General features: G+C 34.5%; 1 protein-coding gene across 1 annotated transcript; it reads right to left on the reverse strand.

Annotated features, from left to right (window-relative positions):
* Positions 1-2969: 2969 nt before the first annotated feature.
* LOC147410271 (kinesin-like protein NACK2) lies at positions 2970-13115 on the reverse strand. The gene is made up of 15 exons (XM_086433427.1): positions 12818-13115; positions 11605-11858; positions 11347-11436; positions 11135-11235; positions 10467-10580; positions 10305-10386; positions 9802-9869; positions 9357-9416; positions 9147-9271; positions 8622-8820; positions 6504-6641; positions 6201-6290; positions 5210-6127; positions 4369-4670; positions 2970-3346 (listed from the first exon to the last, which is right to left on the reverse strand). Exons 2-15 carry the CDS (start codon positions 11834-11836, stop codon positions 3019-3021), a joined length of 2847 nt encoding a protein of 948 aa, XP_086289553.1. The 5' UTR covers positions 11837-11858; positions 12818-13115; the 3' UTR covers positions 2970-3018.
* Between the last annotated feature and the right edge of the window lie 4489 nt (positions 13116-17604).

Here is a 17604-nt window from a genome sequence, read left to right on the forward strand (position 1 = left end):
AAAACTAGAGATATTCTGTTGCCACGCCAACTTTTACTAAGAGCACCCCAACAAGCGTGCTAATTTTTCATTAAAATCCCTTGAACGTGACACATGGAAAGGCAATTTAAAATGCCCCCTATTTTTAATATGAGTGATGCTAAATGCACCCTGTTTTTTTACAAACGCCCCTTTCTCTTTCTTGCCCATAGTGGAAAAAAAGTAAATTTTCTGATTTAATCATTTTATGGCATTCAAAAACATGATTCGATGCAATGGAGTTATAGAGGATAAAATTATATGAACTTTAAAAAAAACAAAAAAATTAATTTTCATAGTTAAATTTTATTTTTAAATTTAGGTGTTTAGTAACCATCCATTTTCAACAGCTTGGATCAAGCTCGAAATTTTTTTTTTTTTTTTAATATGAATATTTTCATGAAATCTAAAAGCCTGTGGTGTTGAATTGTCAATGTGATAATCAATGTAAGCCTAACAACCTTTTTTTAAGATTTGAAATTTAAAAAAATAAATATATGGACAACTGGGAAGAGGGAGAAGCTCTCTCTATTGCTGATGTCATTGCGTCACATGTTAAACGTTTGTTGGGTTGTGAGCAAACATGTCATAGGACGTTTGGGGCATTGGCTAAAAACAATGTCAATTTAACATTTCTCTTTTAATATTTATTAATGGTAAAAAAGATATTTTTGTAATTTTAAAAACTAACCAACCTCCAACCATAGTCATAAAGTTGAGAATGAGTTTAAAACAGGAAAGGAAAACTTTGGAAAAAACGTTAAAAATGGATAATAAACCGAAAAAAAAAATGATAAAACTATAAGATTAAAAAATAGATTAAAAATTATGAATAAATATATATTTAATGAAAATTCATAAAATCAATTTATTATCATCAAATCTCATATGTTTACATTTATGAACTACCAAATTATATTAAGTATCAAATCCCACATTTAAAAAAAGAGAGAAAAAGTTTAATTTTTTATCCATGTTAAAAATAATGGGAAAAAGTCACGCACACACACACACACACACACAAATAAAAAATATAAAATAAAAATAACGACTTTTGTTACGAATGGTAAAGTCGTGTTTTTTTTTTAATTATTATTATTATTATTTATTTATTATCGTTTTAATCATCAAGGATGCAAGTCAGTGTTTTTTATCCAACAACCGATTCTAGGGTCATGGAAAGCAATTATATTGATTTTTAACCAAAATGCCCCTCATTATACTTAGTGTAAATGTAAAGGTTGGGGGCATTGAAATCCAAAATATGCTATTGAAACTTTTACTCTGCTTTCTCTCGTTACAATAGTAAATATATAATTGTAGTGTGTTCTTAGTAAAAGTTGGTGTGGAAATAAAATGTCTCTAATCTTCGGATGGCTTGAAAAAAGTCAGAAAGAAGAAAACTCTCTTGCATGGCCATTATGCCCTCACGAAAGAAACTATTTCTTGAGAGCAAATTGGGTTATGTCAATGGACCGGGTGATAATCGGCCCGATAGCAAGTATTCGGGCCAATTAACAGTCTGGAGCGGCCCGGAAATTTCTTTACACAGGCCTGGCCCGATAATAAACATACCTAGTAAAACTACCCAAATCTAATCCGCACCGAATTGGGCTAAAACTTGGCCCATTAACAACCCTAGTTTGGATACATGGAAGGCACGAGTCCTAAAGCATATGGTGGGACATCAACCCAAATGATAATGAAAAGAAAACTTTTAAAAGGGAGGTAATTAGATTAAAAAGTTATTTTAGGCGAATCAAGGAAAAAATATATGATATGTGAATCTGACTTAAGCATCAGAACTTTGACGGTTGATACCACACCTGATTACTCTAAAACATGGGATTTGGGTTGATCGTTCTAAAGATCTCATGGTGTTGGATGAAAGATGTATATTATTCTTATTAGGTTTGGACTTCAAGAGGAAAGGAAGTATCGAAAGGGACCTTTCCCGATGTGTAGTGGGCTCAGGTTACTTGATTGAGGCCACGTGAGAGTTTGGGGCAGCATCCCCAAGGTGATTTTTTTTTTTTTTTTGGTATATATATTATATTTTTGAGTAGGATTTCTGATTGTTTTTTTTTTTTTTTTCTTCTCTATGAGGTTCCTTGTGCTTGAGGACAGAAAGTTAGTAATCTTTATTGTTATAGTGGATTTTTTCTCCCTCTCCTCCATGGATGTAGGCAATTTGCTGAACCACATAAATCTTGTGTGTTCATTTTGCTTATTTTATCTTTACTCTTGTTACACTTCCGCACAACAAGTAAAAAAAAATAGAAGATATTTTCATTGTTTATTGTAAAAAAATATAATTATAAATTCAAGAAGAATCCAAGAAACGTAAGATTACTATTCTTGCGTCGAAAAAATTGTGAATTATTCCAAAACTTAAAATTACTCAGCAATATTATATGTTTTTTATTTATAAAACCCTGTAAATATTATAATAATTCGAGATATTATGTTGTTTGGATTGTTCAATCATGCTGGTTTTGAGCAAGTAGACTCCTAGGTGAGGTACATTTTCAAAGTTTTGTACCATTCCAAAGATATTGGCGGAACAGTACATTTTCAGTTCAGATATCAGTTAAAGGGCTCACAGCTCACGAGGCTTAACTGGGGTATGAAACACCTGAGAGTAGAGGAAAATATACACTCAACACTCCCCCTATAAGAGTGGAAAGAATCAAACCCGTGACCCATACGAATGTAGCACTCTGACACCTCGTTAACCAACCAACTACTTCAAAAGACCAATCTGCTGGAGAGGAGGAGAACTAGGAATATAAAAGGATTTATGGGGCTTAACTGGGGTATGACACACCTGAGTGTGAAGGAAGATATACACTCAACATGTCATTATAGGCAATCTACTTCGTATGCATTACTAAATCACAATGTTTCACAAAGAAGCCAGAGCCAAAAAAGAAATAAAAAATTGAAGCTCATGAAGAAGCTTTTCTCTTTGTTTTTCTTAGTTCTATACTTATTTGTTTGTTACAGATTTAGTAAATTTGAGATCAGGTTCCAACCCATCCATGATTTTTTATCAGAAGGTAGTGCAAAATTAAGCTCAAACATTTCTTTCGACACTTGTTGTCCGGATTCACAGAAACCCACGAGCTTTGCCACGACTTCAGCGCTATCTCGTACATGGTGCATGCTATGTGGGTCTGTCCAGAGCTTGTTCACCAGCTGCAATCTCCTCTGCTTTCCACCAGGTGGGACTTCCCATTTCATGTAAAGCATTTCAAGTTCCTGTGTTGTTAGTCTTGAACTCGCCCTCTTTGCAAGTTGTTCTCTTTCTTGCTTCAGAGCCCTGATACTGCACATTAAATACAACATAATATCAAAAATAGGGAAATGCTGAACTGACTTCGTACGACACTGCACTGACGTGGCAGTGTGCAGACAGCCATAGATTTCTTGCCTTGTATCTTGAGGAAAGAAATCTAAGCTTCTCTGTGCACAGCCATGTCAGCGCAGTGTGGAACAAAGTCAGTGCAGCACAACTCTAAAAAGTCATAGAAGTTATACCCACAGTATTCAGATGTAAAGGAAGTAATCAGCCATTTATATGATTGCAAGTAACGGCATCTCTTCTTTAATAGCAAAATAACTCTTTCCTTGGGCTTGATCCAAGGTTTTCAAAGTCTACGGCCACTAAACTCTCAAATTTAAAATTAAAATTTAACAGTGAAAAATAATCTTTTTAAATTAAAATCAGTTTATAGAATTTTGTTCTCTACATCCCCTGTGGCATTGGATCATGTTTTTGGATGCCACAATGTGAGCTCAACGATCCTTAGTAAGATTGCAAATCTTACTAAGTTAGTAAGGCTAGCCTTATTCTAAACAGATTTAAAAAAACATGGCAAGTCACTTAATGCTGGGGGTAGTTTGTTTCAATTGTTAGATTCTGATTCCAATTCCAGATTATGATTTTGGATTGTCAGAATCAGATTATGGAAACTGATTCCAAAATCGCTATTTTCTGGAAAGTGATTTGAGAAACTGATTTCAGCCAATTTCTGGTTCTGATGTAAGTAAAATTGATTCTACAATGTGATGGTCAAGTGAGCATGCATATAGCCAAACATTTCATACACTGGTCAAGCCAAAGCTTGTCAAAATTCAAGTTGGCCAAGACAAATTTAAGCAAGTTTTGGAGAGTGTATACAAATATTTGTAGTGATCATATTGACCACCTAACTTGCTCTCTAATTGTCCAAGTTGGCCAAGACGACTCGCCCAAATATTTAGATTAGTCCCAAGCAAAGTTCATGCTTCTGAACATTGGGTTACACAACAAAAATTAATAAAGTCGATAATGGACCAATGACATACCTTGAGGTAACAGATCCTGCAGGTTCATCTCCCAAGAGGGCTGGGCTTGCATTGCCAACCTCTGACAATTGCTGCTCCAGCCATGTCAACCTTCGAAGCTCAACTTCCATATACATCTCATCATCCTGGTCACCTCTGAACAACAAGTAGAATTGTGTACGGTGTACTATTGAAACATGACACAAGTGCCATAGCATGATAATCTGCTTTCTTTGGTCCTCGAACACTAGGCACCATGGGACGGGAGATTGATCTGGTACTCTGGTTTCAGAGGCTGAAACCTCATCTTCCATTTCCAACACCTAATAGCAGTAAATAAATAAATAAATAATTGTAACTGTAGGAATACGAAAGTATCATCATCACCAGGATTCATGTTAGGAGATGGAGAAGTTTCTACACCACTAGCCAATCTGACTTAACCCCCTCTTTTATCCAGGTTGGGAAATTTGAGAGATTCTATGAAATCACCAAAGAATTAGCACACATCTTGGGGTGCTCTTAGTAAAACTTGGTGTGGCAATACAAGCTCTCTAAAATTATAATGTTGTAAGAGCCTAGTAAAGACTGCAAACTGTTAATAGGGCATGATAAAATCAATTGAATTCTAGATTATAGGATTTAGTTTGATTTTTCATAAAGTATAGAAAAATATTATATGTAAGATAGAAGCATTACTGTATGGGATAGTGTTTTATTTCAATGATAGAGAAAAGATTTTTGTTTTAATAGTCTAATTTAGTTGAATTATATAAATTCCTTGGCATTCAATTTAGTATTTAAATCAAGAATCAAGAAATCTCAAAGACTGCATGAAATAAAAGAAATCCACATCACTCACCTGGCAAACTAGGAGCTGTTTTTGGTATTGCAGTTTCGCAACCCTTTCTTTCAACTCAGTCACATAAGCTCTTATACTCCTTATGTTTTCATTGGCTGCATTCTTGAACATCTGCTGCATTTTCTTCATGTTAACAGAATTCGATCGTCGTGGAACAGGTGTACCTTCCCTTGATGAGATACCATCACTGTCTTCACTTTTTAGAGGAGTAGCTTTACGTTGTTCAAGTGAAGTATCACAATCAAATACAGGATCCTCATTCAGTGGGGACTTGTTCTCCTGCTCAGACTCCGTGTTGTTCCGAGAAGAAGACATAGGTGAGCATGGAGACCGTGTTATATGTGGTCTGTTGGTGCTATTTCTTAAGGGGAAGGGAAGCATTTTCTTTTTCCATGATTGGGTCTTAGACTCGGGAGTGTCCCCATCATTTGGAAGAGACATCATTATATTGTCAATGGACTTCTGAACGTTATCGAGTTTCTCTTCTAGAGTTGCAATTGTGATTCCTTGAGAGTTCAACCGAGTGATCTCTTCTTTGAGGTTGGTATTTTCTCTAACTTCGACCACCTCGGGGATGGAACTGACAACCCTCATGTCCTTAATCTCAGCCAAAAGTTTTGCAATGGTTTCTGCGGCATCGTGGCTTCCCAATCTGTGGGAGGCAACCTCCTTATGGAGTACTTCAAGTGCTCGGTTTGCTTCTTCTCCAAGCTGTCTCTGCCGCTGGTCAAGCTTTCTGATTTCATGCATAAGCATGGAAGGATCTGTAGAAGTAATTGATCGCCTCAACATTGCATACCTTCCCACTTTGTTTTCGGTTACATTCAATGAACTGGGTGTACACAAAACTGGCCCATTTTCGATGGAAAATGAAAGGCATTTCGCAACAGGACGAGAAGACTCAAATGGGTTTAACCCCTGAAAGATATAAATAACAAAGTTATATAAAACAACATAAATAAAGACTAAATAGAAGACAAGTAATTCATACCTTTTGCTTCTTATGCGTTGTTCTTTCTGATTCAAGCTCGGATTGTGCAAGGTCTCTCTGACGCTTCAGCTCTTCCATTTCCAACATCATCTGCACATCAAAAGCTCCACCAAAGAAAAAAAACAAATTCAATGGAAATGTCAATTGTCTTCTAATAGGTAGATGAACATTTCATACTTGTGGCACGAAAAAATCTTTTAATGGACTTAACTTCTAATATCCTAAATGGAGTCTCCTTGTTAAATTATTTCATAATAGAGTCTCCTTGTTAAATTATTTCATACTAAATATGCATTATCATACCTGCTGGATTTTCAACTCTCTTTCTATTAATTGGGATTTTAAGCACGAAGATGAAGAGGGTTCTGGAGATCGCAGCTCTGCTTCAAGTCTTGTCACTTCTTTCAGCAAATGCTTAACTAATTGCCTCTCCGCAACAACCTGATCAAAAGAAAGTCCATTCAATGAAAGAAATCATAAATGCAATTAAATATCTATGGTAAGCAAAGAAAGTGGCAGTGAAGCTAAGGCGTATTATCAATGAAATAGCTAGGTTGGGAACTATAGAGGATAAGGACGATGTTATAAGTTCTCACGAATAACAGAGATGCAAACTAAAGCTTTATATCATATTTGATGTGTAAAGGGAGACAATAAGAGAGCCTTGGTAAACAATGGCAAGATTTAAAAAAGTGGAGTTATTTGCAGAAATTAGTAAAAGACTGTGAGGAAGCTTAGGACTAGGATGAAATGCATTAGAGACTAAAGAGCACACATAATTTTGTAGAATCAGAGCATCATAAGTGAAAGCAATATTAGCAGAAGATGAAAGAGGTGCGACACACATTTTTTGTTGAATTAGGTATTAGAAGTGAAAGCAACTTCAATAAATATGAAGGAAAGTTGGGCACATATACATTTTTAGAATTAGATACCATAAGTGAATGAAACTTTAACATAGATGAAGGGACATAGTGCTTTAGAATCACATGGTCCGATAATGCATGAAAAAACTGTATTGTCATGGCTAACTAGGTTGATAATAATTTAGACTTAGAAAGCAAACAATAAATGGAGAGAATTTATAACAATACCTATATAAAAAAATGATAAAAAGAGCTACAGAGTTGCACCAACCTTGGAGACATAAAACTCATGAGCCATATTATAAAACTGTGGAAATAGGGATGGAACAAAGATTAAGACAATAAACAAGGATATCTTAGAACTAGTTCATTTTTTGTTAGGGATGCCAATCATCAAGGAAATATTCCTAGTTGGACAAACAATGGAAGAGTTTGGAGACGATAGGAACTCCACATGGTTTTTACTGAATTAGAATAAACATACAATAGAATTCATTCAAGGGATATAGGGAAAGACAGAGCCAAGTGGATACAAGAAAAGATAAGGACATGTATGAGCAAGCGACAACTAGTGTGAACACAAATGGTGACGATACAAATGAGTTCCCAATTACAGTTGAATTATACCTAAGCCATATTTTTTTCATCTACTAATAAATTTTTTTTTATCAATTTATAAAGAAGTAACTAAACATTTTTTCTGTATCTAGTTATAGGTGAAGTAACTGTGCATGTTATTAGCAAAGATATAATATACTAGTCAATAAGAGTGAGACTACCACTACTTCAGAGTATGATTGACCAGGACATAATATATGGCGTGCGACTTTATTCTAGACACATAAGGATGATGTACTAATGAAAACAGATGACATGAAAGTACCTTGAACTAAACATTCTTGTTATCTTGGTTCTATTATCCATAAGGATGAAAAGATTGGTGAGAAAATTTCAAATTGAATTAGAGTTGGGTGGTGGTTAAAGTGGAGGTGTGCTTTTGGAGTGCAAGAGACTAAAGCATTCCAATCAAGTTAGAAGGAATTTCTGCGAAAGAGCAACATGATCAGCTATGATTTATGGAGCTGGATGAGCAATCAAGAAAGATGATCAAAATATGAGCATAGTAAAGATGAAGATGCTGAGATGGATGAATGGAGAAACTAAGAAAACCTAAAATCATAAACAATGCATTCATGAAAAATGGATTGTAAATGGATCTAGTAATGGAGTTAATGGTTTCTGTGTAAGACATCCAATCAGCTTATTTCCTTCATTGCAATCTCCCAGGAGAGATCCTGTTAGTGTGTTTGGACTCCTATCAAACTGGCAAATGGCCATAACTAAGGTGACTAAGAGAACATTCTGTTAGCCATTGCTTAAGAACGTATCCTGAGTACAAATATACAAGACACATCTAGAGAAACACAAGATACAACATAGATTCAGAAAACCAGAGGGAAGATAACCAATTATGGAAACTAAATAAGTGTTTGATGCTCAAGTCCAAGAAGAAAATCCTTAAAAATTGAAATACCCCTTGTTATGTAATGCATACCATGTTTACTTTGGCAGTGTTAGTGACTTCCTTTGCACGAGTTGCAAAAGAAAGTGTGTTCCTAGATTGTTCCACATGACTTAAAGCTGGGCTCATTGTACATATGATCGCAGTTCGAGAATTCCCCCCTAGTGAAGGCTGCAGTATGCGTGTAAGCTTTGAATCCCGGTATGGTATGTGACCACTCCTTTTTCCACCGCTGTAAATAGATAAAACGGAATAAGACAAAGAACTCTATAATCTCTACTAACAGTGAATAACAATTAGTAATAAACACATTTTAGTTACTAATTGTATAGAGGGATATCGCATATCACCACAGTATATAACTTGATAACATTGTGGGTTCTCAATAGTACACAATCTTGTCCACAAAATCTCTTAGGAAAGCTTTCTACTCTCAGATCAGAATTCAAGTGACAAAGAAGCCATTTATATTTTTTGCTTATCCATTACTTGTTTTTTAGTAGGGTATGTTAGTCCTAAAGAAATTTCTATTGAGTTTTAATCTTTCCACTAGCTGACCTGAGTTTCCTTATCACTGTTGTAAGAGTCAGTAAGCTGCGGTTAATATGAGAACCTTCCTTCAGTCTGATACCAACCACACTTGTTTGAGAAGCTCGCTCACTTCCAGCAAGGTCCACAAGATTCTGCAAATTTTCCAGTAACCTAGTTAACATCATTAAATTCTAAATTCATGAGTTTCATATAAAGACGGAAAAGGGGAAAACATACCAGAGTGGATATATATGACTTTACATGGCTGGAGTATTCTCGGAGACTACTCTCTACAGTCTGAAATCAATAGCAAAAATAGCGCATAGAAGATGTTAGCCTTGTGCATGAATGTGCATAACATGAAACTTCATGCTTCCTCCCTCATTCATCATCCACATGGCAGTAGAACAAGGAATGTAAATCAAAACAAAAATCACTTAGAATACTAGAAACCCAAAAGCCTAACAATCCAACAAGCTGTACATTTTCTGGTCCATTGGTTGGATGGCACTGTGGCAGGAAAACTCCATTTAAATGATGGTAGAAAGATCGGCTTGGACCGACTTTTGGTACACAAGGTATACTAGGTGGGGCCCACAGATAAATGATTGGGGAGGAAGCATGATGGTGCGTCACATTTTTGACTACTGCCTAATTTATTGAACCAATTAATTAAACCCACCAGCCGGATTATCTGATGTGATCTCGAACTTGTGTCATTTAAGGCAGTTTCACCCACTTGTCTTTGAGCTGCAAATAGAAATTGTGGTTATTGGTGAATATCAGGTTAAATAAACATTAGATGATAAAAAAGCATATTTGTTAACAAAATGCAGCATGAATTTTATCTTTTCTCATCTATACATGATCCGCATTGAGTAGACACAATTCAGTTGGATTAAGCATAAAAAATATATATTAAGAAAAAAACCTCAACTCTATTGATGGTCTTAAGTCCTAACCATCTATAGTGGTAATTATTACACTTAGATACTCGGGGAAAAGTCTCTTTATTACCATATTTGTGGGCTGGAAGATATCTGAGGTTGGTGCAAATGACTGATTGGTTCAAACTACCATACATACTTTCCAGGTGGATGGGTGAGGAAGCATGAATTCTTGTGTTTTTTCAAGCATTATCACATAACATATCATGATCATAAACTCGCAGACGAGGTTGCATACCTTCACATATTCCAATCAAGCTTCTCAAATGCCGACTGTCCTTAGCTACTTCTTCAACTAGTTTTTCTACAATTATCCCTTTCTGCATTCAAAGGAAGAGTGTAAAACAACTTGGATACCAAAAAGGACTTGTCTGAATCTCAAACGTCCAGTAGAAAATACCTCGGGATCATCCAGAAGCCTAAGAGGACCAGATTCCCGATTCAACAGGTCCATGACTGTCTCATTGTAGATCTCCAAGGCAGAAAATTTTAAAATAAAATCCCTCTCTGGAGTCTGTGAAGCATGTCAAAATAAAAAATAAATAAAAATTAAGAGTTCTTATTGGAAAGAATCGCAAGCATAAGATGAAGTCTCCAAATACAAAAAGACACTAGTTTGTAGAAAAGACAAAGTTTGGCAACGGAAAGAAAAAAATACTAAATTTAAAAAAAAATGTACTGAAAATTGTAAAATCATAAGATGGCAGGATTGAATCCAATCATTAAACTTGACAATTAACCATGACTACATTTTTTCATCATCGTCATCAAAGCCTTATCCCAAAAATATGGGGTCAGATAAATGAGTCTTCATTCAATTTTCTGTGACTGTATTTCATAGAATTAAAAAAACAAAAAAAACAAAAAAAAAAGACAGGTCTACCCAGGATTGTTTTAACAACATTGAGTATAAACTAAAAATTACATTCTTAATTTGTCAACTTGCTAAGTTGGTAAAGTCTGAGTTTTGATACCATGGCCTAGGTTCAAAACCCATCTACAGCCACTAATTACTAACCACTAAACTGCTTATTTGTCAACCAAAAAAAAAAAAAAAAAAACACTTACATTCCTAATGTGCTCATATATGTCCTCGACAGCATTTTCAGTAATCCCTCTCATGGTAAATGTCTTACCACTGCTAGTCTGTCCATACGCAAATATTGTTGCTGCAAAAGATGAAATGGGTCGACTCTTAAGACTGTCCACATGTATAACACACCTACTGTAAGGAAGAAATAATTTGAATTCGCCATTTATATATGAGCATCTCTACTTACCATTAATTCCTGTAAGGGCTGATAATGCAACGTCCTTAGCCCCTTCTTCATAAACTTTCTGAGTTAGGCAAGTTGGATCAAATACTCTGTCTGTAACACAGAGACATTAAAGAGTAAAAAAAAGAAATAAATACATTAAAAGCTTTTATCAATGTTGTAAACAATTTGAAACTCTAAACAGAAAACATACTTAAATCAGAAGATTTCTACGTGGACAATTGCTTGATTGTGCAATAGTAAGGGAGATATAATTATTACCAAAAGTGAATGGGACAATAGACCGCTCATGCTTTATGTTTTTAAACAAAATGGTGTGTTCATCTGTGCAATCCCAAGCAACTTGATCATTCATTGCCTGCTCCTTACGGCTCAGAGGCCTCACTCGGACTGTAACAAATATTTTCTCCTCGCGAGACTTGGTTCCTCCAGGTGTAACTGATACATGAGTTCTCTCGACCTTTGATGCCGGTGTGGTGGGTGTTCTAATCATCTCTATTGATTTTAAAGAATGACTGTGATGAAAATTTGAGCATTTAGATCATGATAGAAAAATAGAAATTGACCACCAAAATGTAATAAATTTGACACATGTTGGCATAAAAAACCAATAAGAGACTCTCAAGTTAGATTCAAGATAAGCAAATAACACATACAACAAAGACTTCCAAAATCAAAGGGAACAGATTCCCAAGTTCTCCAAAGAATATGGGAAACAAAAAAGAAAACATTTAATAAGCAACTTGTGTGCCAAAAGATGACAACTTTAAGTTCTTTTCTTAAGCACTAATTATCATTTCTTTTTCTGACAAAAAAAAAGGGCATCCAAACAGGCCATAGACTTTAAAATCCATAAGAATGAAAGTTAGATCCACCGTCAGTAAGGACTACAGGGAACAATAACTCATAAAAAAATAATAATAAACCTTTTAACTAATTTTTCCAGAACTTATGATAAAAAAAAAGAGATTCTTCGTGTAAAAAGGGTGATCGTCTGATCAAAATTTCAAATAGACCTTAAAAAAATAACAAAACTTTCTCCAAAAGAATTTAAAGAATCACTTTTCCATATCTCATTTCAATTCAATACAGATCACATTTAAAAAAGAAGAGCACTGAAACACAGAAAAAGAATCAATTCTTTGAGAGATCGAGCTTTCTTGACTACTTTCACTTGAATCCAAAATCCTAATCTCCTCAAATTTTGTGTTATTTCAAATCAACAAAAATCACCTGAGATGAACAACAACAAATCCAGAACATGTGAGGAGTAACAGTAAAATTCAAAAATTTGAAATGTAGCAATCAAAAAGAACCGATCCTTCAAGAAAAATCGAGCTTTCTTGACTTCCTTCACTTAAATCTGAAATCCTAATCTCCTCGATTATGTTTCATTTCAAAACAACAAATATCACCTCAGATTGAACATCAACAAATCCAGAACACAAGAAAAAGTAAAAATTAAATTATTTACATTCAAATTCAAAACCCTTCGAAATGTAGCGATCGAGAGGCGCACGTTCTTTCAAAATCCAAAAATGCCGACGGACACGGCGAAATTCGGCCAAATGAGATGTTTTTGACGCGAAATTCGAATTCGAACAAATGAAACTTCGTAGAGAACTGTGAAAAACGAAAATAAGAGTGAATGCTTGTAAACATTTGCAAAAAGAATGATGGATTGGAGCGTTACGAAGAGCGTCTAGGTTTCGAAATTGTGTTTTTCAAAAGAGAAATGTAACGTCTAGTTTTTAATTTATCGTTTTTTTATTACGTTTTCCGTTTCTCGCGCGGCTCGTGGACCTGAAAAGTGATGAAAAAAAGATCTGATTCCTCTTTTTTTTTTTTTTTTTTTTCAAAATTATCATTCTACCGTCAAATCATAATAACTTTATTATTTACCATACTTTCTTTGATTCTCTCACTCTGTAATTTTTCTTTTAATTTTAAAAATTACTAAAAGTGGATTAAATATTTTAAGATTTATAATATAGAAATTATTAAATTTTAAATAACCAAAATCTAATTAAGTCCCTTGTTGGACTGTTTAGTGATCAAGGCCTAGAAAATTGTCCATAAGGGTCGATTTACACAGATTTTAAGAAGAATTATTTGATAATTCCCCTAATTTGACCTAATGCATTGTCTGTAATTAATTATTGAGTATTTTGTGTTAATCTTGTTTTGGGCTTACTTTTAGTTGTTTATTTTGATAGGTCAAAAGACACATGAGTCAATTGGATAATTCAAGAGAGCTTCGTGCTTCAATTACAACCCAAAGTCCGAAATAAAGGCCTAGTCCAAGTTCTAGGCTTTTTTGGCCCATATTTACCACATCGCAGTGAAGATGGAAAATCAATTAATGAGGCGGCGCTAACTTGCTCCTTACATAATAATTGTTAAATTGAAGATATCACAAGATATTGGAAGCTTAGAGATAAACTTAACCATCTTTGTAAATAGAGACCACATCTAAGTCAGAAGATCATTTTATCTTTATTTTATTTTTCCTTTAGTTTTTCTCTGTAGTTTCTTTCTTTTCTTTTAAGCTTTGTGATTAGAAAGAGCAAACAACTAGTTTTCAAATCAAGATTAATAAGAAGCATCGTTTCTATTTTCTTTTTTTAATCTTATTTTATCTTTTATTTTATGATTTTCATTAATTTGTAATGATTTGTTAGAGAGGTTGAGGAAGCCAAGAGCAAAGTAATCATATTTGGTTGATCTATGTTTTGTTGATTGTGCTTAATGTTTTCATGTGATCGGTTTTTAGTAACTAATCATTGAATTTATCATCGGTTACCTTAGTATTGATGATTTAGACTTAGATCAGTTTAAATCATGCTTTGTTAATAGTGATTTTGTCTCTCTGAGAATAATCACAAGTTTATGTGGATCAACCCTTGCTTGGCGTATCACGCATCTTCCTAAAACCTTACTTTATCACTCTTCTATACCTCAAAGGTTATCGTCTTTTTAAATTGAGGGAGAACCTTTTAAATACCCTTCCATACCCCATTCGATATAGATTATTCGCTATACCACTTTCCTAATTCAAAGGATCCTCCCCAAATTTTGCCACTATTACCTTCCGCAAATCCCTTTTGATCTAGTTCGAACCTCCATATCCATTTCCCCAACAATGCCCCATTGAGGGTCCCTAATTTTCTAAAGTCGATACCCCCCAAACTTTTAACCTTACATGTATTTTTTCAGGTGACTTAGTGAAATTTGCTTCTACCTTCCTTATCATGCCAAAAGAAATCTCTAAATAACTTGTTCAATTTCAATTCCATACTTCTAAGAATTGATAACAAAGAAAGGTAGTATACTGGAAAGCTAAACAATACACTTTTAATCTATGTTAACTTTCCACCCTTGAATAAGTAATTTGCTTGCCACGAGCCTAGTCTTTTTCTCAACCATCGGTTCCCAAAGAAACCTTTCCTAATCTATGTCCACGTCCAAGAAAAACAATGTATCATCCGCAAAACTGCAATTGGGTCACCAGAGCCCCCTGCACTTGATCGAAAACTTTCCAAATCCCCATTCTCCACCATTGTTCCAATCATTCTTCTCAACGCCTCCACCACCACCAAGAAAAAAAGAGTAAAAACAGGTTTCCCTGACGTTAACCCTGCGAACTCTTAAAGAAGTCTTCCGGGGAATCATTAATTAAGATAGAAAATAAATTGAAAAAATGCAGTAAAGGAGAGACAATAAATTTATTTTTATTTGGATTTCTCAAAAATCCCATATTGGCTACACCCACATTATTAAATGTATAAGTTGTCTAGGAGAGACGTTAAAATTGACATCGTTTCATACATTGCTAACGTGGAGGTGTGCACAAAATCATATATGCTTTTCCCTCTTATCTCAATGAAAAGCATCTATGGTTTCGTATACACATCTACACCAGTAATGTGTGAAACAATGTGAATTTTAATATCACTCTAGCATTTTCCTAAATTTATAAATGTAAAATTATGAGTCACGATAAACTAATTCGAAAAAAACTATTCACTTTTCACTCACTTGATGTGGCATGTGCATAGAATCATGGATTTTTGTTTGGGATACACAAGGAAAAAAGATTTATGGTTCTATGTACATGCCACCTCTAACAAGTGGATTTTTTTTTGAGTTAGTTTATCATTAGTTTAAAATTACTAATGATTTTTCATATGTACTCTTAAATATATAAAGAATCAAAAACATCAAAAATTTAAAGAGAGATTTATCGAGCAAAACTATCGTTGCATTCAATTACAAAAACTCCCCTACTTTATCAAGTTTGTTACTCAACAAGCCTTTTATTTATTTATTTATAAAAATAGACTAGCCGTACTTACATAGTGGGGAGGTTTTTTGGGCTTCCACTCCTTGAGACAAGAATTGTCTATTGTTTGATCTAAATATCTTCCTCCTTTGTTGGTGCTGACTTAGTTTACCTTTTTTTTTTATGGTGGATTTGATCTTGATCTAACGATCCCTTTTTTCATTGACGATGTTTGATCTCCGCTCTTTCATCACTTTTTGGTTGATAAAAGGTAAGAATGAGATAAGGGTGAGGCCCTGGTGTAATGCTTGTCGAAGATCTTCCGAAGTTTAAGTTAGTAACTAGTGAAACAAAAAATGAAAATATGGGGAAGATGATGAATAGTGAACTTTTAATGTGAAAGAATATGTTTGAATTTAGATATGTCCTAGGGATTATATATGTGCTAGGGATCAAGTGCGATACAAGTTATGGATTGAATCAGATATGAGCTAGGGATTAGATCAAATAGAAACTAATGATCAAATTAAAAACGAGTTAGAATCAAATACGAGCTCATGGTCAGATTAGATATGAGCTAGGGATTATACATGGGCTTGGGTTTAGATTAAATACGAGTTCGAGTTCAGATCAAATATAATCTAGGGATCTTAGGTCCTTGTGTTATCATTTATATGTGAATTGTTTTAACATATTAATTTGAATAAACTCAGACTCTACTTTGTTACGTGAGAATAATTTCATATTTGGAGTACATATTACGATCTTAGGTAGGGACAAAAATGGTTACCACACATAATATGATTTGAAATCTTACAAATGATCGTTGGGCCCACTTGGATTATCAAATTTGTAATCCAACACCACAATCTTTTAGATTTCATGAAAAAACTCATATTCAAAAGAGGAAAAAAAATCGCTTCAGAACTTAATCCATGGTGCTGAAAATGTATGACTGCCAAACTCTCAAATTTAAAATTACAATCTAACATTGAAAATTAACTTTTTTTTTTTCTTCGAAGTTCTTAAAAGTTTGACCTCTACAACCCTGTGAGATCAGATTATGTTTTTGGATGCCAACAATTGATGTAGGAAACTTCCCTTATAACTTAGTAAGTAAAGTGATTTTTTTTCTTGTATCACGACTCACATTTTTTAAAAAGGTTAAATACTTATAATATTCTAAGTATAATATATTTTGATAAAGAATCGAGTGTATTATACATATTTAATTATGTAAAATGATGTAGATCCCGCTCACAATTTGTTGGGTAACAAAGTTGACAAAGTAAGGGAGTTTTTATAATAAAAATGGAACTAATAAGGCCTATGGTAGACACTAATTTCGGTACAATGGAGAGCTATTCCCGTACTTGATGGGACCACGGTACCACGTAGATCTACAAAACGCACACCCCACAAAACCACAGCACCCAAGCTAATGGATTTTCATAGAGCAGCACTAAACACATGTAACATGCCACGTGGAAAAAAACCCAAATTGTGTGAGCCCCACCAAGGATTCCCCGGCACGACGAAACACGCTTGAGTGCCACGTGGCGTGAAAATAAACACTCATTAGCCAACCGTTTTAAAATTAAACCGCGAATAGCCGCAGTTTGCAAGAGAGTAATGTAACTTGGTAGCTCGCTAACCACAGAATCATTAATGATCCAAAGAAAATCGTTGAAATAAAGAGCTACAAATGTCCATATCTAGTAGTACAAGAAGTAAGATAGTTAAAATCAATACACCTCTTTTTATCGACACGTAGCAATTTATTTTTACAAACTTAGAATCATAAAAAAGCTGGTTCTCCTGTTTCTCTATATCAAAGGTTGGATAAAACATTCATGGAGCAGTGAGTTTTAACAGTATGCCACGTTTCAAACAAATGAGATGTGAAATTGGATAACTACTCAACTCCCAGAAGTGTAGGATACTCACATAAACTTCAACACGATTTTCGCGCCAAAACT

This window comes from Akebia trifoliata, chromosome 1, assembly GCF_017979445.1.
Source record: "Akebia trifoliata isolate Shusen 1 chromosome 1, ASM1797944v1, whole genome shotgun sequence".
In the NCBI taxonomy this organism is placed as follows: Eukaryota; Viridiplantae; Streptophyta; class Magnoliopsida; order Ranunculales; family Lardizabalaceae; genus Akebia; species Akebia trifoliata.